This window comes from Varanus komodoensis, unplaced genomic scaffold, assembly GCF_004798865.1.
Source record: "Varanus komodoensis strain SLA01 unplaced genomic scaffold, ASM479886v1 scaffold7_3, whole genome shotgun sequence".
Classification (NCBI taxonomy): domain Eukaryota; kingdom Metazoa; phylum Chordata; class Lepidosauria; order Squamata; family Varanidae; genus Varanus; species Varanus komodoensis.
Window position 1 is genome coordinate 10,102,042 of NW_025336480.1, and position 26,473 is coordinate 10,128,514.

At 40.4% G+C, this 26,473-nt stretch overlaps 1 protein-coding gene across 1 annotated transcript in view; it reads right to left on the reverse strand.

Moving 5' to 3' along the window:
- Positions 1 to 26,473, reverse strand: part of FSTL4 (follistatin like 4) — a 326,227-nt gene that overhangs the window by 174,489 nt on the left and 125,265 nt on the right. Inside the window, exon 4 of the mRNA XM_044454601.1 lies at positions 25,350 to 25,470. Coding sequence (XP_044310536.1) covers positions 25,350 to 25,470 — 121 coding nt within the window. The remainder of the gene's footprint in view (positions 1 to 25,349; positions 25,471 to 26,473) is intronic.

The window sequence follows — 26,473 nt, forward strand, 5'->3', positions numbered from 1 at the left end:
TTTCGACAGAATACATGTTCCTTCCAGAAACATAATTGTCAGTAATATCTGCTAGTTCAGTTCCTTGCTGTAGCTCCAAATCCTATGTATTCTTGCTGCACCATTCAAATACTTTAATAAATCAAACAGGGAAGAACAGGCTCCTCCCTTCAATTCAACCTTCATCCAAAGGACTGCAACAAGTCTACCTGCAGCTGATAACAGTTCTCTGAAGTGAGACATCCCATGCATGGTAGCAGACAGGTTCCATTTTCATGAAGATTGAATGTTTCTTTCTGTGAAACTTTCCTTTTGTGAACACTGTGCTTGGTTGGTAGAATCCAGTGCTGTCTGGGCACCAGCAAGAACCACTGCCAGCACAACAGAAAACTTGTGCTTCCTGAAGGAAAAGAGGAACAGAGCCAATACACTCATGTACAGAACAGGTTGGTGGAGTGTATCAACCTGTCCTGCTGGAGAAACAAGCATTTCATGGATACAGAGGGCCATACCACCACTGAACGTCTAGTTTTGCAAAATGTTTGTGCCTGGGAGCCAGGACATAATATTCTGTGAACAACCCACACATGCTAGCAGCTGATCTCATGGGACATTGCCATGCCACACCACTGGCAATTTCTGCTAATGAAGAATAGCTGTGGTATGGAAATGCTTAATGGGATCAGTCCCAACACAGAGCACAGACTTTGCATGAAGGGCTGACATTTAGAAGCTTTTTCCAGCAGGTCTCCCATCCAGCTGAACTGAGCCTTTGATTTAGGCCTTAGGCTGCATCCAGACTGGAGCTTCCCATGGTACAGGACTTAACTGCAAGAGACCACTATGTATAAAGAACATTTTTTAATTTCCAGTGATACTGATGTTCTTGCTAATTCTTTTCTCATCATAGAAAAATAATGCTGAACATAACTTTACCCATCTCACTCTATTCTCCTAGGCATTATGTTATCTTTTATAGTTTATTTTGGGGCACAGAGATTAACAGGTACCTTCTGAGCCTGTAGCAGGCATGGAGCTGGTAGTCTAGGTTTGCTCCATTGTTAATGAGAACTCTAATCCCCGCATACCATACCAGACATGAACTGTGAAAGATGATAATGGAAGAAGTAGTTTAATCTTTTTTATCATTAGTACAAAGGAAACTTTGGCAGCCCAGATGAGTAAAACAATTATTCTCACACATTCAAGATATACTCAGTGTCGCTATGCTTATATTTTCCATACAAATACAGAAGGTCTCTTTCTGTTGTAAATTATGTAATGTGGTGGAGGCACACAAACACCCACAGACGTACTACATCAGTTAAGACTGAACGGCAAACATAAATGCAGATTATCTATTTTTCCCTCAACATGATGCACACAGAGAAGTGGGGCGTCTAATACTTTGCCAGTCACTGCTCTTCTACCATGATTTAAGTATGTGCACTTCATTTTTAACTGATGCAATGTTTGTGCTTGGTGTGTGCATGCATGTGTGTGCATGTGCGTGTGTGTATACCTGACTACAAAAATGCAAAATGAAAAGCATACGACCAGTCTTGTAGATAGAGTGAAATGCATCCTCCCCTATATCAATTGGACATTTCAAATTGTTCTCCCTCTCCCTGAAAGTGATTGGAAGTTATGAAAGGTGACATGAACTAGATGTGTTTCAAGCAACTCAGCTCATCCCACTCTTTCTGAAGACATATTACTATTCTTTTTTATGTGCTTTCCCCAATTATTAAACAACAACAACTGCTGCTGCTATTATATTTACACCCTACCTTTCTTCTTTTGCAAGGAACCCAAGATGGATTACAAAGTTCTCTTCCTCTCCATTTTATCCTCTGAAGAACAACCTGTGAGATAAGTTAGATTGCATGCAGGTGGCTGGCCCAAAGTAATTGAGTATCATGGCCAGGTGGGGACTAAACCTGGCTCTCCTGGGTCCCAATCCTGCACTTTGACCACTGCAGCACACTAACTCTCTTCCTCCCCTGCCTTCCCATCTCCTTGTGGCTCTATTTATTTGGATTCTCAGCCCAGAGGCAATGTTGTGTTGTTTTGGTTCATCCTCCGGGAATACCTGACATGTCACAGGATCTCCATGGTCTATGCTCAAGTAAGTCATCAGTTCTTTCCAACCACCCCAATGAAGATGAGAGTGGGTGTGAAGAGAGAAAATCCATGTGCTTATCCAATTGCCTTAACATCAGGGACGTCAAACAAAAGGAAAGTTGCATATTTCGTGCTTTCGGAGATTTTCAGGTGCAGGCTAAAGTCAGGCTTCAAATATTTGAGATACAGCCTGGCAAAATTAGGATGACAAGGCCTCTATTTCAGTGAGGGTTAATGTACTTTGAAAATAATGGAAGCTGAAATGCTCATAGTTTTATCAAACAATTCCAGTACATGAAAAATGGATTTACCCCTTGCAGGCAGCTTACAGGCCATAGCCGCAGACACAATGACATCGAGAAACTGGGGCAAAGGAGAAATGTGATTCTTCTTTGTTTCATCCTTTAACAAAAGGGGCTGACAGCCCTTTCTTCCCTCCGTCTCTCTGCATGAGGCATGTGCACCACGCCCAGAGGCTGTTCATGCCATGATCTTGTATACAATTTTTACAAAATGGCATGTTTCCTACTTTGCCTTACATTCACCAGATCTTCCTTTTATGATAATTCCTCAATATAGAATTTTAGTACATATGCTTGTCCTTTCAGTCAGCTGGTAAGAGTACCGTACAAAGAAGTGGGGGGGACACCCCTGTGTACTTGGCTTGTATGTGTGGTGCTGTGTGTCAGATGGGGATAATACCAGCCTTGGAAAAATAGGCAGCAAGCAGATCATTAGCTATAGTTGAGAATAAATAGAAGGAAGGACATGTCATCATCTAGAGAGAGAAAGAGAACTGCAGGTGTTTCGATAGGCAAGGAACATTATCGTTGTGCCACTGCCCAGCTAAACAACCAGCTGCTCAGATGAATGTTCAATTACCAGAGCTCTATGTGCAATTACACTGCACTTGCATCCCAAACAATACTCGCAAATGAGCTTATAAATTTCTAAGGAACTGACCTTATTTCCCCCTGCAATGTTAGCCTTATTAGATGCTGTTGGGCTCCAAGAACAGGGACACAAACACTTCTTCCTCAAATCTCCCCCTCTCTCCCTCCCTTTTGTAGTAATCGGGATAACAACCAGGACTATAATAGCAAATAAGAGGACTGGATTGCTACTCAGGTTTCCAAGGGCTCCATAATATGCGAAGGATGCTTCCAGATGAGGCTTTCATGGTTCCATCAGCCAGCCTCATTCATGGAATTCACGGCAGGATCGGACAACACCGTCTTCACTCACAACCCTCCTCTGCTGTTGCACTGCTTCTTCCAACCTATTCTTGCAGCGGAAAATTCACTAGGGTAGAGAAGATGGAAGAGCTGCACACAGCCACCTGATCACTAGTGTCCAGGCCTGACCATCTGGGAGTACCCGGAATCCAGGAAGCCCCATCACTGTGCTATCTGAAATACCTGTTCATGACAACCTCCTTCTGGGAAGTCTTTCTTGCTGACCAGCCATCATTTAGACCTTGTTCTAAATGATCTAATGTACTGTTTTTATTCTTTGTTTTAACTTTGGATTGCTTACTGCCCAGTAATGTGAAGCAGTATACAAATACTGTAAATAAAGGAAGGAAGGAAGGATTATTTTCTTTATCATCCAAGTAAGCACTTTAGTAAGGTTTAGTAAGGTAAGCACATTGCTCAGACCCCGAAAGCCCAATGATTCAATTTGGAGGCTGCCCATTTTGACTGAGGGCTGAATATCAACTCTGAATTTGGAAGCTCCATGTCTCACACCAACTATCACTGGAAAACAAATCAGAATATAGTTTTTTCCATTGGACAGACATGATCGAATTTACAGGTGCAGTAACCTCCTCTGAAGGGATAAAGATTGACAAATGTCAGTCAACCCAGTGGGTTTTGTCTTCAGATATGTTAACTGTTGTTGCTATTATGATAAAATTTAAAAGGAATCTACTAATAATTCTTGTTCATAACTGGGTAAAATTTAGAGGTGTACTTGCCCTTTGGAAGGGATAAAGCTTGCAAAGTTTCAGAGGCTGAGGTGTAGAGGTGTATATGCAACGGTAGCATCTGCCATTTGGGGTTTTACAAAAAGCATTACAAAAAGTTGTTATATCCCATATCTATAATGAATTTGGCCTTAGCTAAAATACCTGTGAAATTTCAAAATGATGGGTGTTGCATTTTCTGTGGAAGGATGTTATACAAATTTGGCATGGGGGAATTCTTATTCTCCTCCACTTTTTTCCCCTTGCTATTGATATGAAACTGTCACATGTCATACATATATTCAGAGGCAAAAATTCTGCAAAATTTCAGAAAGATAAGTGCAGGAGTTAAATAGTTATGATGAATAAAACACACCATGCAAGATGTATTTGTTTTCTGTGCATTTGGTACCTAACTCACAGAAAGAACAATAGCACAGGGGTGGATGATAGGCATGGAATTTAGACTGGCACAGCTAGAAGAACTTAAACATCCCAGATTTTCAAAGCTTGCATCCAGTGTATCTCATGAAGGCTTCCACACCTCTTTTAATGTTGCTGCTTGTAGGACAGAGAACTGGAAAAGTGCACTGAATCATGGATCCATCCTGCAATATATTACTTCAGCATCCCTCCCAAAAGATCTTCTGATTGGTGCTCCATGGTAAAACCATCCACTGTGTGGATGGTAGAATTTAAGGCAGTTGACTGAAATGGTACCACGGATGATGTCGGGGTGATGGCAGTGATGACAAATTACAAGCAGGCTGTGTTGGAGGGGATAGTTTGTGCCAAGAAGGCACTAGAGGGCCCACTTAACCAGGACCAGTCCTTCACAAAATGCATTATTCCACAGTAAATAAAATGGCCTTGCCATGCTACTTTCAGAGATCATTCTCATGAACATCTCTGCCTGTGGCAGCCACATTTCTTTCCCTTCTCCTTTTCTGTCAGACGGTGGGAACCCTACCACATGACTATTTACTAGTGCTTTCCAGCTCAAGCTGAATTCAGTCTTAACAACATTTTGACACTCAGCTTTGACACTCAGCTGCTTTCTGAAAGATTGTCTTAGGCTCCACACAATTTGAAGACAGTGAGAATAGCCACGTGGCCAGTGACAGGCACAGCAGAAATACGCCCAAGCTGATAAAAAGAAATGCAGCTGAGACAGGCTCAGACAGCCACACCAATGAGCCTCCAGCTTGCATAATGGCTTGAATAAAGTCCACATTTTGTGGAAGCTGAAGCAGAAACATCCTTTTTCTAGAGCTAAAGAGAAATCACAGTTTGATTGGCAAAGCCCTTCAACGTTCTCAGAACTCTTCTACTCTGCAGCGTGACTTCTGGGTTCCAGTTAAAGAGATTGGCATTCTCAAGTCCATTTTTAATTTTTATGTTTTATATAAAACAGAAACCTTGTGATGCATGGAGATGAAATGCAGAGAGAAGATTAGACCGTTCTGATTTTTTTTCTTTTTTACCTTCCTATACATTTTGGTTCACTTTTCACACTTTCCCTTTTGTTAGACTTTTTGAAAAATCTTGGGAGTTTCCTCCTCTTTTCTTCTTAGCATCTAGCTGCCTCTTTTTCTTCTGCCCTCTTCATGTTCTTTACTTCTAGCTGATGGAAGTACTTCATACAAATGCAATACTTGTAACTAATTAGGAAACTGATCTCATGCTTGTCATCATTTATGAAAGTGACTAAGCCTTCCCAACAAATTATGTCTTGAGCTGCTGAAAAACAAACACACCAGTACAATTCATTTTAAGCCCTCAAGTTGCTTCACCGTTTCCTCTACCCCAGCACAAAAACAAACAAACAAACAAAGGCGTTCTTCAAGCAACAAGCCCTTGGTAACGCCACATAAAGTTGCCAGTCCTTTTCATTGTGGCAAAAGGTACAAAATCAGACTTTAGTATAAAATATTGGTCTTTTTATTACTGCATTTGTCAGGCTGCCTGAACATGAAAGATACACAATTCATGCATTCAGATGGAAAATATGCTGGCTGGAATTGAAGAACTGGCTTTGGAAATGTGGCATCATATGCTTGAACAGATAGGCAGATGGCTATTTCTTTCAGTTGCTTTCGTTCCCCCATTTCATGGGTAGCCAAAAACATGTCTCTTGCTTTCTCAAAGGAAAGACAATTACTTAGACCCTGCCAATCAGTTTTAGGATATTATGGTTCTTAGTTTACAAATTGGTAGAATACAAAATATGTAACATAGTGGTTTTTATTAGGTCAACTTCTCTTCATATAGGACAGCCATTTTCAGACTTCCGGTTCTCAAGAAATCCTCTCACACACTGATCTGTATGCTACAAAACCCACAAACGGAACTCCCTGTACCTGCTGGGTGCTATCAGATTGAACCTATTAACCTCACTTAGCACTTTTTAATCAAATGGAAAGTAGGCCTGGACCTTGCCCAGAATTCTCCTGTGTCTACAGACTTCAAGGGCAGATGAGCTACTGGTCCACACTGCAGGGAGACAGGACCTTAGGCAGTTATACAGATGTGCATACAGAAAGGCCAACGTTTAGTCTCTGCATTTCCAGATTGTTATTTAGAAAGTAAAATAACAGACATGAAAGATCCTTCAGCAGGCAATCAGAAAGTCTTCTGCCTGAAATCCCAGGCATCTGCAACCAGTCAGAGTGGACAACCTGACCTAGATGGACAATCCTGACCTAGTTTGAGCTTGTGTAAGGCAGTATCCGAAGGCATCAGATGCTATTCAGAAATCATGCTTGCTGTTACTGATCTTCTCATTGAGGGGCCTTAAATAGACTTCAGAGGAATACCAGGGCTCCTTTGAACAGTTTGAGAGCCACAAGTGTGTCTTCAATCAAAGTGCCTATGTTCATGGCCCCTAATACCAATTTATTAGAACTTTGCATGTTTATTAGAACTTAGCAGAACTTGCCCCATTCACAGTCCTGAAAATGATTGACAACAGGACTGTTTTTTTCCCAAGTGGGGGACTTTACACTTTCCTGAACTTGCAATCATCAACAAAAAAATGTATATTTTGAGGACAAGAAGCTAAATTCTTAAACTGTTTTTTTAAGAAAGCACATTTTCATGCTTTAGGCAATAGGCACAAGTCTGTGCTTTTGGAAATGTGCACAGAAATGCAGTTTTCTGATATGAAGAAAAAGAAAAATGTATCACAAATGCAAATAGGAGGTGAAGCAAGCTCTGAGGTGGACTTTGGAAAGCCTCAGTGGATTCAAGCATCCCTGGGTTCTCCCACACAGTATTGTAAAAGTGCGATCCAACCCAGCACAAGTAGGCTTCTAACCATACATGGGGAACTTCCTTTCCCTTCCATTCTCCTGCAGCATCTTGTGCTCCCCAAATAAAATTCCAGATGATCTCCTAACTCTCCACAGCAGATACGGAGTAGCAGAATCTCTCCTCCCTGGGTTCTTTTGATGGAAAGCATTCCATCAAAAGCAAGAAAGTTATTAAGTTTCATCAGACAGTGCAGTGACCTTTCCTAATGACCAAAGCCAGGATAGTTTTCTGAAGCCATGCCAAAGCCTTGTGGCTTTCCGTTTGTTAGGAATAGCAGAAGTAGTAATCGCCTTGGAGCTGTCTTCCCCAGTCATTCTGTAGATAAGGGTTGCTTTTGCTGTGAGAATGAGACTGTTTGCCTTATTAAAACAGCTTCATCCTTCCCTGTCTCCTAGGAAGGGTGTTAGAACCTGTGTGTACTGACAACCTCTGAAACAGCAGGAGTGAGGAATTTTATATAAACCATAGCAATAGGTTTATTTCTGACTTGGGGACAGAAAATGATACTTTGCTTGTCCAAGCAGCTTTGAAGGTTCATGGAGCATCCCCTGCATATTTAGGTGAGTAACACTGCCACAGATAAAGAGAGTGTAAGTTTTCCTTGTTTATATTCTGCACCTGTATTTCAACACTGCATTAAAAGAAAACAGTAAATGTGCATTATCTTTGGCACAGGTGGTTTCATTTCTTCCTAAGTATCATGAAATCTAAAGTAGGTTCCTTGGCTGGACCAGAGCTTTGATTGGTGCACTAGCATGTAAGGGGAAAGACATAAGAGCACAAGGACAGGATAAAGCAATGAAGGTTAATCTAGACAAGACAAAGGTGTTCCTGGCTGGTGAAAAGACAGCTTGGTGAATAAGGACTCCATCTGAACAGGAGGGAGTTCTGCTGTTCCTAAAAACTCAGGCTTGCAATTTGAATGTACTCCTGTGTCAGCCCTGATCCATGATGGCTGGGTTTTGGCGTTTGCTACAAGTATGCTTGCACCAATAACGCTTGTGCAGCAACTGTGCCCGTGCCTAATTTGGCCACTTTGAGACATGCCTTTGGCCTACTGTAACATGCTGCATACGGGGCTGCTCTTGAAAACTAGGCAGATTGTAAAGTGCTGGCAATGACCTATAAAGTCCTGTGCAGCTTGGGCAGAGACTGCCTTCTCCCATGCCGGCCTGCCTGATTGCTAAGATCTTTGGGAGAGGCCTTGCTTTTAGATGACCATCTTCAAAGGGACATTGGGTGGCAACATAAAAGAGGCTTTGCTTGGTGACTATTCTCTGTCTGTGGAATTCCCTGTTGAGGAATGATTGCTGCCCTTTTACCAACAGGCAAAGACTGCTGATTCAAAGGAGACTTTAGTAAGCATGTCTATTGAGTTGGGTGCTAGTTTGTATTGTGTTGTTGTTGTGTTTTAATGTATTTGTTTTATTATTGTTTTAACCAAATTTTATTTGTCAAAGCAAGCCAACTAGTGTGCCATTTTTCTTGGCAAACAGATAGGGGACAAATAAAATTATTAAAATAAAATGATCCGAGCCCTTCACACTTTCATCTAGTTTGTAATGTTTAGAAATTTATTCTATGGAAGAATACCCAGACAACGATGGATGGATGGATGGATAATCTTGTTGGAGCTAGGCCTTAACTGAGTATATCCAGTGTTAGCCTAATTCAAAGTACATTCTTTTCAATAGGTCTATCTAAATAGGACTAAAACTAGATACAATCTGGTATGTTTTATTTGCAATTTATATGCCATAAGGTTTAACTGCATGTTTTAATTAGTTATATGTACCATTTTGTATTACGACAGGTAACTGAGTATTCCACTCCTGACAAAATAGTGACATTGATACCATAAAACCAAATTTATTTTCCATATGATTAAATTGTTGAAAAATATTTTGAACAATCTTGGTTCATAGAGTTGTATCAATGCAAAAAATAGAAAAGTCTTGTAAATGTAAACACCTCAGATAAACCTGTTATAACAATTATGTGATGAACACTCTTTCATACTACAAAATGCCATAAATTAGAGTTAATCCCAGTAAACTGCAATAATCTTGTAGTATTTGCTTTGTGCATGACTGGTCAGAAGTTCCAAGATTATTCCAACTTCTTTTCTCTAATTTAATGGCCTGGAAGGTTATTCGGAAAATTATAAGATGGAAACATTTGGTGCATTAAGATTAATTAGCCTGCAACAACTGACCATCACATCAACCATGACTCATGAGTCACTTCGTTCCATTTCCCAGTATCTCCCACACTGTAGACCCAAACACAATAGGGTGTGAGTACCATTGAAGAAAGTGGATTTTACTTTTAATTAGCATGAATGTTAAATAGCCAAGATCAAGAAAGGGAAGTTACGTGTTCCCAAATTACTTTGGGAAAATTGTTTTTTTTTTTTCCTTGCAAAGAAAACTTGTTCAGAGACTACTAACAATTTGTTTTAGTTCTGAAAAACAGATTATTCTAATATTTTAAATGTACAGTATATAGTTTTCCCACTCAGTGCAAAATCAGTTTCACTTTGGAATGTCAGACACAGAAGAAATAACCTGTTTGGGTATTCAGAATGCAACAAAATAATTAAGAATGACAAATATGTTCCACAACATTCCACAGTTCCATGAGCATGGCACATATTCTGGGCACTGATTAATATCAGTCTGAGATGATGAATGATATTTCCTGCACCTTCACAGTTGCTAGAGGAGAGTAAGAAATTTCTATTCATGGATCAAAGCTGCAAAATTATAGAGCATGAAAGGACCTGGGTTAACTAATCTAGTCTCCTGTGCTGTGCAGATTCCCTGGAACTAAATCATCCAAGACAGAAGTTCACCCACACTCTGCTGCAAAATTCCCAGAGGAGATACCACCATAATATCTGTATGCAGCACAAATACTTTTGTTTACAATTAAGAACTCTGCCAGAATGCACATTTGCCTGTTGTTGTTTTTTAAATTCCATGCCTTAATGGGAAGCAAACAAGAATCCTCATCTGCAGGGCAATTAAAGGGGAACTGAGCTGTGATATTTGGGTTCATGAATAGAGAAAAGAACAGAAACAGATATAAGGAACTGGGGAATACAGCACTGGATACAATTTTATTGTGTTCCTCCTTTTTACATCTTTATCTAACACACGCATGTGTGTTTGGCCATCATGGGATAGTTACTCTTCATGCTATGTCAAGGGTAATACATGAAGAATTTACCAAATTAACCGAATATCAAAGTGTGCTTTCAAACAGCACTGGAGTTGAGCAGATTTGAAGCAATTTGCCAAGTGCTCTTATGTTCCAGCTGAAGCTTCCTCCCATCAGTCCCCCTCTGGCCCCCATCACCAGACTATAGGGTTATCACATTGAATTGCTTATAATTCATTCTTCCGGGAGGCATTGAATAAACAGGCTGTTTAATAATGTTGCCGAGTATATTTTTGAGACAAACATAGCTCAAAGGCAATTGCTTCAGTCACTTTGAAGGAAACTTCATTTCTTCCCTCAGGAGTTTTAAGTATCATCTTTCAACATTGCCTCAGTCTGATGTGGCGGTCTGAAACTCCCTTGCTTGCTATGGCATCTTTGAAATGTAGCTGTAGCATAGCTCACAGGAGAAACAAATCAATGTTGGTAAACTAATGAATTATTTCCTACTTTGGCACTAAAAACTGCCAGAGCATGAAAGAAGACCACATAGTGAAGTGATAAAGCCTGACGGGGAAAGCATAGCATCCAATTGGTGGATAGTTTAGGGCCATGACAAGCAGCAAAACTTTATACATTTACCTAAGAGAAAGTCTTACTGAACTTAAAGTGGGACTTGTGTTTGAGTAGAAGTGTACAGGAAGGCACCCTTAGCCCAGCAGTGAAAAGGACGATGCTTTCTGCAGATGAGCATGGAAAAAGCAGGCCTTTCTGGTGCTACTGTTGTTCATTTGAATATAACTAAAGCAAGTTTGTGTGTAAGGACACAGAGGGTTTCATATGGATTCAGAGAAGTGAGAATAAATGGCTTGGATATATACAGCATTTGCCAAAACTTTGGCAAATAGCACAATGGTAGATTAGCATGGTTTGTGTTCGTAAAACTTACCTTTCCATAGGGAAGAAAACTACGGGTCCAGTATTTTAGTATCGGGGCATACACATCAAGTGGTACTATACTGGGTTTGCCAAAGATTGGAAGAAATGCACCTGGTAATGAGTTTCATCATTACCATATGTTTCCTTGGAAACCACCAGTAAGGCCTAGACACCTAGGAAAGGCTGAACAGTAAAATTTTTTTTTGTTACTTCACAGCAAACTGGATGTGATCTCAGTTGCACAAATGCACTTAGCATGTGCATGTTTCTAAATGTAACTTTCAGCCAGGATGCAACCAAATTGGGACCCAAAGGATGGTAAAGAAGAGTTTAAGCTTTCGTGCACTGTTGTGGTCCTGATGAACAACACCCCCTCCGCAGTGACAGTAACGGGGGCTGCTCTACTTAGAAGTACAGAATGGCAGCTTCAGGATAGCTATTTTTGTGAGAACTATGGAGAGGGAAGAGTTTAAGCCTCCACTCCACCTCTGCTAGGGCCTGCTGCTGCTTGGGACTCCCTGCAGCCACTGTTTGAATAAAGTGCACCTTAATCTCATTCATGCAGTTAACTACATGTCTTGCTTGACATCTCCTGTGTTTTACTTCTTGAACCATTGTCTTTCTTCTACAAATCAAATGCTCTATGAAACAATACTGGTTTTCCACCTCACGTATGCCCACAAAAAGGAGCATGTATAAATAAAGGTGAGGTTACATATGGATACGAATCCCTCTTCAACTGTAACAGTAAGAGTGTGGTCCCATCAATTATGTTTTCAGTGACTGGTACTTCTGAGTTCAACAGCTTCTCATCATCCTGTGTGAGAGGAGCAGTATTGGCCTCCTTAATCTTCCTATTATGTAGTTTTTACTGGATGGGATTTTTAGCCCATCTACTGTGCTTCCCTGAAAATAAGACCTAACTGGAAAACAAGCCTTAGCATGATTTTTCAGGATGCTTGTAACATAAGCCCTACCACAAAAATAAGCCCCAGTTAAGATCATCAGTCAGATGGACAGGGAAACATGGTAGTATGTCCATTGCAACACACAACAGACATACTGAATTATAAAATAATGTTAATATATAATTAAATATAAATAAATAATAATATTGACATTAATACTTAAAATAAATGATAACATACATTATAACTAAGTATTCGTAAATACCGAAGTGGGCTGCTTTGGACAAGAGGTAAATGCCTATGCAAACAGATGAACATGAGACTTATTGCTGAATGGCCAGAGAGCAGACACAACGCACAAATAATGTCAGTACATCGTGTTTTGTAATGGACGTACTTAATGCATGGATGAAAAATGCAAGACGGGTGCAAAAAGAAAGAGCTATTCTGTTGAGTACAAGAAAGGAATCATGAAGGCCTCTTGGGGCAAGAAAAAAAACCAGACATCTCCTGAAAATAAGCCCTAATGCGTCTTTTGGAGCAAAAATTAATATAAGACCCGGTCTTATTTTCAGGGAAACATGGTAGAGCAAGAGTTTCGGAGGGGGTGGGGGAAAGAGGCAGGAAAAAGCTCAGGATAACCCATATTTGGCTTTCCGGGCTTATCCCTTCCCAGCTCACCAAAACAGCTGCTTTTCACACTCTCCAAGGCCAATTTTCTGAGCTTGGAGGCCAGTTGGCACCGTTTTCTGCAAGCCAGTTGTGGGAAGGGGCAAGGGGATGTGATCTCCAGTTCAACCTTCTGGGGTCATTGTGGGGAGGGGACAAATTCTCACTATGCTCAGATGGCTCCCCAAAAGATAATTTGTGCATAGGAAGCAGCAATATCAAGAACCATGGAAAATCATCATATGCCTTTAAATACAATATTTTTCATTTGAGGAAGTTTCAGTGTTCAGCTAGTGTCAGTGAAGTGTTGAATAATGAGGGATTCCTCAAAGCCTGTGTATACATGTGTGAATCTACTTCAATCATTTAAAAAAATCAAGATAGTAAGAAAATCTGCCATCCACTTAAGTTCATTATCACCCATTCTTACAGAAGTAAAACTAGTGCTGATGCTGGTGAATAGGTTCTTCCCCCAAAGAGGAAGAAACCCTTTCTAAAGAAGAAAAGGCAATTAACAGCTCTGCTGTGTCCCAGCAGTCCGTGCTGGTTTAGCATTTGTCCCATCAGACTGCGCTCAGATGTCGCTTTTCAGTGCTAGATCAGTGCACAGAAAGACCTCCCTTATCCATGATTCGATAGTGGAATAGGCAGGCGATCTGGCCTGTGTAACCAAGATCTGGAGGAGCAAGCAGGGAAGAGTTAACCTCTCCTAGCAATGCCCACTACGGCACTTGATTCAGCACCGGGACAGACTGGAAAGCTGGGGAGGGGGCTTGCCATGGTCTACAGGAATTCTGTTTCTCTGTTTAGGCCCCCTGTCTGTCCAACTCCGAGTCTGAGTATTCACATCTTGTGTTGGGCCTGCTGGACAGACCAGGGATTCTCCTCCTGCAGTGGCCAACCTGCAGCCGAACAGTGTCCTTGCCTGAGCTGTCAAAGCTGGCTTGCTTGAGACGTTGAACTCACCAAAGTTACTGGTCTTGGGGGACATTAATCCCCGTGGCTAGGGTACCTGTGTGTGGTGGCTCTGGATTTCATGGCCTCATTGACAAACAAGGGACCATCCCAACATGTCACCAGCCCAACACAAGCATGAGGCACACTCCGGATGTATTTTATTTCAGCCAAGCATGGGAATCATGACATTAAGGTGGGGGACTCAGATTCAGTCCCGTTGTCATGTTGTGAAAATGTGTGCATGTGTTAAGCATCGTGCTTTCACATTCACATGTGTGTGTGTGTTTATGAGTTATTGCCTGAGGGGCCCTTCTGCTTGCCCTGGTTGCCCAGGAGATGGGAGGGCCCAAGGAGAGCCGCCATTGATCAGGGGAAGTGCCTCTGCCTCAGGCTCATGGGGAGCCCCTTGGGTCAATTCTGTGTGCCTGGCCTAGAAAGACCAGCAAGTCTTTATTTCACATCCACCTTTCATCTCATACACCTGCTGTGATTTACAGACAGGCATTGGCAACTGAGCTGAGGCCTAAGAAATGAACCCCAGTTGCAGCAGAAGGAGGAAATGGGGGCCACTGGTGAAGCCTCCATGGGTAGATGCAGTCTATCTCTGGCCCACAGTGCTGGGACAAAGAAGAGGAGAAGGCTGCTGCCTTTGCACCTGGCTGGTGGACCCTTCCCACAGGCAGATCAGGCTGGGCCAGAAACATTTAATATTGATTAAAACAGTGCATTAAAATATCACAAAACCCTAACAAGTACAGAAAATATACTATTAAAAACACAATCCATCCCAACTGATCCATGTATGGGCCAATGGGCCTTCTCAAATAAAGTGGTATTTGCCAATTTGCAGCAGGACGGCAGAGAAGGAGCAATCTTCCCAGTGTTCCTTGGGAAGGTGTTCCTCAGCCTACAAGCAGCCACCAAGAAGGCCCTCCCTCGGGTCATCCCCAAACATTCCTCTGGCCCCAAAAGGAGGGTCTTTCCAGAAGTATTGGCTTGTAAAGTGAGCCATGGAGATTTGGCTTAGGTGTGGTATGAAAACGTACTAAATAAATCAATGGTCTCAGGGTTGTCTACTTTGTAGCCTAAATAATGCCAGCAAAGAATATTCTGTAAGTAGGGCCCTTGAGAAGTTTAATCTTTAAAATTATTTTGCAGAGCAATCCTATGGCCCTCTAGGCAGCACCTGGAGGCCCACAGAATTCTTCTGTGTCCCAGCTGTGCGGATGTAAAAATACTCCAACTTTGTAGCTTGCATTCAGATTCCCAGTCATCCCTCTCAAAGCCTGTGCAGAAAGAACTGCTTCTCTGAGACTGTGCAACCTCAGAGAAGGGTCTGAGGGTGCTCCTGGACCAGGGAGGGGATGGGAGCAGCACTGCCTTGCAGCTCTACCTTTGTGCTTCTCCTATCCTGCATTAAATACTCAGAATTCTCTGGGTTTGGATGGCTACAAGCATCCCCCAGACTCTGCCCTTGTATGTTCATATATCTATTTACTTGAAGCACTTTGAAAAGATCTGATAAACAAAATCCTTTGGAAAGTTTGCCCTGACCTGACAGGATCTGCACCACCCAGAATGTGCAGCTGGCTATCAGATTTCAAATGATGCAAAGTCAGTTTTCATCACTCAAAATCGTATAAGCTTTGTATTTTTAGAGAAAGTAACTTATGGAATGTCTATTCAAATATGTAACTGCAAAGGTCTGTGTTGATTTTCGTTTTTCAAAAATCACAGATTAATGCAGAAATAGAACAGAACTTCCCTGTGGGTAAACACACAGGGATGCTATTAGCAGCCACAATAAAGAGATCTCCAAAAATATATTGTGGATCTGCAGACACAGGAATGGATTGCTTCTTAAACCAGTGTCCCTTTGAGGGGCTCCATTATATTGTCCTGCAGGCTGATGAAATACTGAGCTAAGCTGTCATAAATGAATGTCATTTTGCAGAACTCTAATGAGCACTGGGTTAAAATTTACAGAGACTTTAGTGTCAATGTTAATGACATCTTAATAATTCACACTCTGTTGACAAGACAAGATCATTGTGATTGAATACATGTTTTACTTCTTTTTGACATGTTTGTATTGCTAATTGACCTGCCCACATTGATTATATTATCCAGCACTGGAAGGGAGCATTATCTTCCCCTCAGCCAGAACATCACATCTGCCAACGTCCTCCTACTCCTTTTCTCATTAGGGAATGACATAAAGGTAAATCTTAGAAGTGACTTGCCTAATTTAATGACCTCCAGTCAGATATCATTCCCAAAGATCTATTCAAAAGCTGTCATATGAGCATATTTTAAGTCCTACTGAGCTGGGTTGCAAGCCTTCCAAATTGCTAGACTGTTCCATGCCAATTCAGTGGCAGCTCCCTGTGTTCTGCCTTATCAGTAGTTGCTCTTATTTCATTGTTCATTGGGTCATTCTATGCTGAAAATGGCCAGGATAGCATCTTAGTAGCCTCAATGGCTGAGGAACATATTTATGAGTTGATGACTACAAGACAAAGTGATAGCTTCCATACTGGATTTGGCCATCACAGTACACACATCACCAATATTACTTTCATATAACCTCATCTATGACGAAAGACAATGTTCTTTTTTGTTTCCTTTAACATTTGCATTTTATTTATTATTTCACTCTTACACTGCCCCACAGCAACAGCTTCTTGGGCAGTTCAGAACAAATTAAAAACAAAATACACTATAAAAATTTAGAAGTGTCAAACTACAGTATAAAATAGAAGTACCCTCTCCAAAGGAAAACTCTAAAATAGAAGAATCCTCTCCAGTGTAAAACCTAGTACAGTACAAAGATTTAGAATACCATAAAGGATTCAAAACAACACAGACTGCAAGACTAAAATTCCTGGTATTCCAGGGAAAACTTCTCCCGGCACCAGAAAGTATACAACACAGGAACCAGGCAAGCTGCTCTGGGAAGGTCATTCTTCAGCTGGGATGCCACAGTAGAAAAAGTCCTCTTCTCAGGAGCTGCTCACCTGACTTCCTTTGGCAGGGGCTCCTGCCCAAGGATGGCTGAGGATGATCTTAGGTCCAGTCAGGTTTGTGCAATCCTTCAGGTTACCTGATCCAAGGCATTTAGGGATTTGGATGTTACTGCCAGCATTTGACTCACACTTGGACATGGACTGGCAGGCAGTACAGATAGTGAAGTACTGGCCTAGTATGAACATCTCAGTCATATCTAGTCCCTCTGAACAATCTATTTGTCCTATTTTGGACCACCTGAAGTTTCCAGTTTAAAAGGAAGCCCATGTATATCACACACACACACACACACACACACACACACACACATACTTGTATGCCACTAACTATTCCAACAGGAATCTCTAAGAGGATTTACAACAATCACCAAAATCACAACCCTTAAAATGGTAAAACAATAAAATTATCATATAAAACAACAGTAACAATATAACATTGCAGGAATCTGACCAATCAAGAGGTTACCAGAGCTTGGATAACTATAGCTAGGCTGTCCCTGTCCAGATAGGGATATAGTTGGCCGATCAGCTTAAGTGAATAAATGAGTCCACTGAGTCCACTTGTGCATCTAATGACTGTGTTGGATCCAGGAACACCCTTGAACTATGAGCCTGAATGTTTAGGGGAAGTGCCACCCTCTCCAGAACAGGTTGCATATCACTCTGCTGGGCAGGTGAACTGTCCACTAAAAGTACTTCTATTTTGCCAGAATTTAATCATAGTTTTTGGTCTTCATTCAGTCAATTACTGTACTCAGGTACTGATTCAGTACAGCCACTGCCTCACCTGGATAAACAGAACAGGGTATCTTCTTCTTATTGATAACACCCCAGTCCAAACCACTGGATAACTTGCCCCAGCAGTTTCATGTTGGTGTTGAATAGCATGGAAGATTAAAATGAACCTTGTGAAACCCCATAGCATGTTTCTTCCTCCAAGCAGTATCAGTCTCATCAGAGTTTCTTTGCTTAATGATCTTTACTGTTCCATAAGAGTTTCTGCATATGCAAAGTGAAGTGTTGAACCCCTTCTATTACTCATTTCCTGAAGCTCTCTTGATGAACCTTCTGTGTCTCAAGCCCAGAGATGGCAGGGATCTCCCACAAACACACCTGAAGTTGACAGGACGAGCACTCATGACACTGCCAAGGCACAGAGCAATAATCCGCTGGTGACCCCTTCTGGAATGGGTCATCCAAGTAGGGCCGGAAACACAGCAGTGCAGAGCTTTCAATTCCCAGTCCAGACAAAATACCAGGAATGATACCACTGGTTGACAGTATCAAAACCCGCTGAGATGTCAAAACGAATCCACAAACTGCACTTCCCTATCCCTTTCCCATGAAAGGTAATTAAACAGGATGACAAAGGTCATTTCCATTCAAAGGCCAGAGTTTGAGGCCTGATTAAAGTGGACCGAGACAATCTATTTCATCCAAGAGTGCTTGGAGTCGATCTGCTCATGTAACTTGCCCAGGAAGGGAAAGTTGGCTACTGGCCTATAGTTATCAACAACATCTAGACCCAGCTTAAGGTTTTTAGAATTGGCCTAATTACTATCTCCTCATGGATGTGTGCCTTAACATGAAAGGATTTGAGAGTGCTAGAGAAATCAAGAGCAATGCCACAGGGATCCTCTGAGGAGGTTCTTCTCTGAGAGCCCTCCATGAAAGAGGTGAGGAGGGTTGTTATGAGGAGAAGGGCCTTTTCTGCTGCAGCACCCTATTTATGGAACTTGATTTTCAAAGAGGTGCACCTGGGACTAACGCTGTACTTATTTGGCTCCAGGCTAAAACCATTTTATGAACCCAGTTTTTAAATTGTAGAATGGTATTGTACTTATTTTAGCATCAAGTACTGGCACTAAGGATTTTTAATTGTTTTACTGCTGAAATAATTGATTTTAATTTTTTTGGTAAACTATCATGTGATTTTTAATAAATGATGGAATAGAAATCTTTAAATAAGTAAGCAAATAAAGATGTGTCTTTTCAAAAATTAAAACACATTTATATGCACATTTTCTTCTAATGAATCTATACATACACATAAACACACTACATTTTATGCAACCAAACAACAAAGAATAATTCCTTCTTAGTTTGCATATTCATTTAGAAAATGTGAATGTGATGCTTTTATATCAAAATGTGAACAAATTTCTTTCACATCTCAATTCACATCGCATTACATTCAACAGTGTTCCATGAGAGCACTTGCTACATTCAGCTGAGATTTATCTTGTGTATGATTCTATGTTTAGTCAGAAGGAATTCCATCCATTTGCTTTTATTTTCTTCCAAGTAAATATACTGTTGATTGATGGGACTTTAAGTGATAAACCATGCATGTTAGATCATAGTTACCAGGATGTGAGCATCTTAAGACAGTAAAACTATAATCTTTGTAAATGGTACCCCTGAGCATCACTGTCTAATGCTATCCATTAATCAAAGCCAATAATATCCAAACTGTGCTTGTCATACCATGCACATCCCTACACCTATGTTATGTTATTTATATGTGATCAAGGTAGATTTTAGTGCTTTCACTAATGAGCATCTAAAGACTTAAGCACCTTCACAAAGCGATCTTAAAAGGTTACAACAAAAAATTAATCCAGAAAGGTAAAATTGAAATACACATTAAAAACATGAAAGTCGTCCATTCTCAAGTTCAGTAGCATCATTCAGCACTTTAATGTGAGCCACTGATGCTTACAAATATTTATGCTAATCCATCTGTAAACACATATTAGTATCATTCATTTGTGGCACATTACCAACTTGGGTCTGGGGAATTTCTGCTATGATCTAACCATAATCTAACGTGCATGTTTTGTCACTCAAAGTCTCATCGTGCAACAGCGGATTTAGTTGGAAGTAAATAAAAGCAGGTGGATATATTTGAGCCACTCCAGTGATCTTTACAAAGGATGAACGGATCTGTCAATCTTGCCAAGATCTTTGTGTACGTTTTTGAGTTCAGGCCTATTCCATCCTATTTCCAAATGAGCCCACAATATTTTTCTAAAAAATGTGGGGAAATCTGCACACATTTTTCATTTTTAAAAACTTTTCTGTGTGCTCACTTAAATCAAATTGTACTTGCTATGTGTTACAACTGGTTGTGTGCAAGCCTATTTAAATGATGATATCCCTAAAATAACACCACACTTCTTTAGGAAGATGCTAGGGGAATTTCTGCTTCTTTGCAGGGAAAATGAAGTTTACTTCAATTTTCTTTTGCAAGAGGCTGGATGAGGGGTGTCTTTATTAAAAAAAAAAAAAAACTTTTGTGCCACTGCAGTGATCTTTAAAAGGGATGAACAGATCTATCAATTTTGCCAAGATTGTTGTGTGGGTTTTTGAGTTCAGGATCATTCCATCCTTTTTCCAAATGAGCCTGCAATATTTTTTTTAAATGTAGGGAAATCTGCACATGTTTTTCATTATATATATTTCTTAATGTACATATTAAAGCACACAGTTCTGCACTTTTTAAATAGTGGTCAGAATATTGGAATGGAAATCCAGGTTTAATTACCTTTTCAGTCATGAAGCTTACTGGGTGAATTTGGGCTTAAGAGAGATTCTCAAGCAAAGCTTACCCTAGGCCTTACAGGGTTGTTGTAAGGATGAAATGGGAAGGAGGAAGAAAATGTAAGCTGCTTGGATTCCTTGGTAGGAAAAAAGCAGGATATAAATGAAATAATAGATTAAAAACAGAAATGTATGCCATTTTCCTTGCACAGTTTTTGAATATGCATATGTTGTCGAACACAATTTTGTCTTTGTGGCATGCATCATAATCTTGGATATGTAGAGATTCCTGGCTGCAAAGTTCTGGCCTTCATTCATATCTGAGAGAAGTGCATTGCATAGAAGTGTACAAAAAAAAGAAAATGATGGAGCAAATTTCTTACACATTATCGCTTCCAGCTGCAAAATGCACTCGGGAAGTCAGAAGTGGCAGGAAGGAAGCAGAGAATATTGTGACAGTTTGGAAAGAGAAATGTTTTTACAGCTTTAAAAAAATAAGAACGCTTCACCCATGTGCCTTGGTAAACCACTCTGACCCGAGTCCCTCGGAGCAGGGATGAAATGAGGACATTGTTGCAGCAGCACTTCAAGAGCTACCACAACACTTTTTAAGGTGAAAGAAGGAAGGCGCACCTGTCAGCCACCTCTTCTTAACTCCTCCACCGCCATGTAAGCCAAGCCTGGAGTACACACCCATTTGAACAGCATTTCTTTTTCTTTTATCCTCACAAGAATGACAAAAAATGCATTTGAAGAAGTGCTCGTTTAAAACTAATTTCAACTAAGACAAATACTAAGGACAATGGTAGAATATTCACACAGGTTTCCAAGCTTTAAAGGTTCTTTTGTCTTTAGTTAAATAGCATCCTCGGGATACGTAGCGCTTTATGGAGTAAAAGAGGACCACTTCCTGCCCCAAGAGGCTGACTGTCTACAGTAGGATAGAATGGAAAGGAAGAGGAAAGTGGCTCTGGGGGTCAAAAAGGAAAGCATGCGGAAGCTTGTCCATCACTACCCCAGAATCTCTTTTCAGCCTTTCTTAAACTGTGACGGGTTGCAATTTGCAATTTGTTTCCCTGTTGCACACAAAAATGTCATTGTGTCATTTTGATGGTCAGCGGCTCAACATTACAAATATCCATTTAAATGGCTGAGGAAGAAAACAGTTCTGAAAAAGAGCTCCCGTGGGTTATGCTGAGATATGCTTTGAGAATTGGCTACAGAATTCTATGTGTCCTATAATTTTAAGCATTTCTCACTAATTTAGGTCACTCTGTAATTTGTTGCTCCTGTCTCAGATTTCATTGCCTATTTAAAAATCAATGAGCCACAAATACATTCAAAGGCCCCTTGGATTTTAACTTACATTTCATGTGACTTTGAAAACCCATTGATCCAAATATGCTCCCCAGTAACTGCGTGTCAAGTTTTTATGGCAAGGTTAATCCACTTTATAGCCTACTTAACACATGAGGCTTTATGCTTTATTACATATCTATTATTCCAGGTGGATGCAATGAATTAAATGCACCCACAGAGCAAAACAGACCCAATCTGATCAAGTTCTATATCCCCGCCCCAAACTCATGTGCGCATGTGTATATGTTCCTACAAAAATTGATATTCAAAAAACAGGAACTCATTTTTATTGCATTGAAGAAGGTAAAAAGTCATCAGAAAAGAAGGATAAGTGCTATTCCAGAATATGGTCTCCATGTGACAAACATGGGAAAGGCGAGAATTCATGCAGTAAAATGCCACTTCCCAGATAATTCCTGGTGTAAAAATAAAACATGTACTTTCTTCTTGAGTTCTAAACATCAGAGGGAAAGTAATTGCCCATATCTTATGACTTCAAAACTTCTAAAAGGAGATTATATTTTTATATCAAATAGAATTTTCTGACTGAAAATTGCATTTATTCGTAAGTTCAAAATCCTGTTGGAAATGCTTGTGTTGACAATATCCTCTAGAGCCTAGCTTCCATGAGGCAATATCTATATTAGTAATGAGTAAGTTCCACCAGCTCACCCCATAATTAGCTTGTCTCCCCAACCCAGCTTTTTCAGAGATCTATCAGAAAAGCATGGGAGACTTTCCAAGAGTTATCCAACAAAGCTTCAAAAGCAGGGCTCATGCCAGCCTTTAAATTGAGCTCACCCAAGGCCCTTACCAAGTGAACATGATTGCAACGGTGGAGAAAAGGAGATGCAACTGGAGATGCAACTCCACTGGCAACAGAAGAGATCGCGTGACAAGCACTGAGATCTGGGCACTCCTGGGCATGCTTACTAGCACATTTTGGTACCTGGTGAATAACGACTGCAATAGTTGATGTGGGAAGCCTTGCAAACTATGGTTTTCATAAATGCTGGCAGCAGTGGGTGCTTTTGAGCACTCTCAGGAGCAATCAGAGGTTAGGATGAAGCTTGGCAGCCCCAGTATATCACTGCTGACCCTCCTTACTTTTGTTTTGCTTTCATTTTTTCAAAAGTTTGCTTGTGAAACAGTGGGACTGATAGGAAAGATGGTAGGTCAATGAGGACCTGGGTCTGAATCTGAAAATCTGAAACCATCCCGAGATAGTGGTAGTCGGACGGTATACAAAAACCTTAGATAGACAGACAGCTTTGGAACTTGTTCTATCCATTCTTTCCCCGATCTGTATAATGGTTCTCCTCTATCTCTAGGCTGGCTTCAAGGGGAGAGGTGGCTGGGCATCTGCCAAGGACCTACATCTCAGCTGGGCCCACCAAGACCCCCCTGAGTTGTTCCTCCTCTTTACCCTGGCAGCCTGCTTGTTCCTCCATCTCTTGCTCTGGCCCAGAGAATGAAAATGGTGAGAAAGAGGAGCAGAAGAGTCCTCTGCCCGCTTGCTCATTGGCTCCCTGCCTATCGAGCAAGAAAGCATTAGCAACGATGAGAAAGAAGAGGGTCAAGAACAGTTGGTGACAATAGTGGTGAGAAGATAGACTCGGTGGTAAGTCCATTGAGAGTGCCTTGCCCAAGGCCCTCAAAAGCCTGGATCCATGACTGCGAATCTCTCTTGAATTCCAGAGCTGGTCAAGAGAATTGCATTTGCCATTTCTAATAGTGAGTGTGCAAAGCAGGGTTATGTTGCTCTATGACAGAGCAAATACTGTACTGTGCCAATGTAAGGTATTTCAACAGATGTGGGTTGATGGTATGCATAAGTCATTAATATCTAAGTGATTTAGGATACATACATGGAAAACCAATATTGTAGCAATTTCATGGTGCCTAAATAGACATTTTGCATAGATTTCTATAGCACAGAGGTATTTTTAGGATTTTAATCTTTGTAAACTACCCAGAGGGTTTTGGCAACTGGGAAAAATAGAAATGTAATATAGGAAATTAAATTCTGCCAGTGATAGGCTTTTCTTTTTCATTTGTTTGTTAAAAAGAAAAAGAGAAGGAATGTCAGAAGAAGGAATTCGGGAATGGGAGTTAAGCAAGGTGTTTAATCTTTCCTCCCTGGGCATTTTTCTACCCCAAATGACCCCAACAGGTCTAGGGTCACCGTGAAGCATCCTGGAAGAGATGTCAGAGCAAACTGTGTGTCATCAATATTCCCTGGATAAAATTTCCATAAGAAAACAAATATTATTACTGCTAGACTGTTTCTTGTGGATAGCAAGGAATAACATATGTAGAGGTCTTCATAATACTTCCACTAACAATAAAACATCCCAATAATTCAGCAATCAAAGCCATTACTAAAGCAAACCTCCACTAATCTCTGTTCTACAACTTTCCATCAATGGCTGATTTAGGGTGGGAGGGCACCTTATATTCTTTTACCATTTATACCAGTGATACTACCACATCTTCACTGTAGGAGTAAGTTCATAGCCCAATCAGAAAAATTATACTTTTCTACATTGCAAAAACAAAGAACTTTTCTACACAAGGCTGTTAGCCTGCTGCATCGGCTTTTGGTTTAATCTCAGCTCCACACAGAGTGGTTCCTTTTCTGCTTCTCTGCGACATAATCTCTAGGAGGCACTGTGCTGTACTGGAATAGCACAACTATATATGTGGAGAAAGCACTTTCTGAAAAGTATCTAATTTGCCCTACTCTAGACAAAACACTTGCCATAATTATTATTTAAAAACAGAAGATAAAATTAGAACCCATAAACAACCATGGATAGCAAGTACATAATAAATGTCACATGAAGAAGCACTCATAGAGGAAAATGAAAGTTCCTCCCCCGCCCCCCCCCACACATCTACTTCTTGAAGAAGCTTTGCATCCTATAAGGTAAAAAAAACATATATTTTGACATTAAAAATAAAAGTACAATAAATGCAATTTGTAGGAGAAATCCCAGTCTAGAATGATTGCTTAGTATTCCTTTACTCATTAGCAATCAGAATAATTCTGACTCTGACTACAAGTAAGCTTTTCCCTGCATGATCTCTTAGCCTTCTTTCATCCTTAAAGCAACCAAGATGGAGACATTTGCAGCTCCTTCTACTGCTTGTGCTCACCTTCCATGAACAACACAATTGCTGTTATTCTCCATAGCACAGGAAACACACATGCATTAACGCTGCCAGGGGAAGACTGCATTTGTAAGATTCAAGCAGCAAAGAGGTTTTTTTAGCCTCCCTGCTAGAGCAGTGATCCCTGTCCTACAAAGCCTTCATCCCACTGCGTGCTGCTGGCGCAGCCAAATGAAACAGACCAACCTCAAAAATATAAATAAATATGTATGTATTGATGGCATCACTTACGGAACGCAGTGTAGAGTTCTTGCAGGGTTAGGTAGCCATCATTATTATAGTCATCAAAACGGAGAAGGTCTTCTGCTGTACAATCCAAGAAATCATCTTCCAGATCTTCCCTTTGAATCAACTATTGAAAAGAGGAAGAGAGGTGCAGTCATTATAATTTTTTTAATGGGAAAAAGATTAACATTGGGACCTCGTCAAATTAAATAGCCTTATTTGTTCTAGTCATGGGTTATTGTACAGGGTAGCAACACAGTAGCACAAATCCGCACTTATAGTATTCAAAAATGATAGGACTGAAATCAATTTTGCCAAACATCACCATAAAACCCAAAAAGAGGTACAGAATCTTTATATCACAGAATGCTTGTATCAGAATTTTATACAACATCACAGAGAACCCCATGACATATATACTCTCTAAAGTCCAGGGAAACAAAAACTTTCCTGATATACTCCAGTGATCCTTTGTCTTGTTTATAATTCCAGATTTCCTTCATTTCATTTGATGGCAATTCCAAGAGATAATGTAAAAAAACCCTTCACCTACCATTTGGATTGTTTGATAAAAGTGAGATCAACCATAACTTCCAGGATCAATCTTAAAGATGGAAATCTGTAGTTGCCTACTTTTGTACTGAAAACTGATGAACTTTTCATAACACTGACAAGCTCCTTTGATTTAATGCCAGGAAGGAAACTACTGTAGCAGCAATATATTTAGTAGATTTATGAAACTGATTCCATAAACACATTGAAGTTTTAAATGTTAATAACATTTCAATTACCAAATCAGTTAATAGATACACCTTGTATATTCTGTAAAAGTAAACAAGAGGAGGGGCATTTTGATCAGAATATTCCAGGAACTAAAACTGGATTTGGATAAAGAACTAAAAGGACAACAAAGAGCATTTTCTTAAGAACTGTTTGACGTTAATTGAAGTAAATAAGATGGCAACTCTCCCAAGCTAAGTCTTGGTTTCCTTTCTCTCTCTCTCTCTTTCTTTTCTTTCTTTTCTTTTTCTTTAGCACTTCACAATTTGGGAGCACACACAACAGCTGGCAGATCTCCACTGATTTTCCAAAGCCATCTAGCTTGCTGCAACAAGAACATGTTACACATT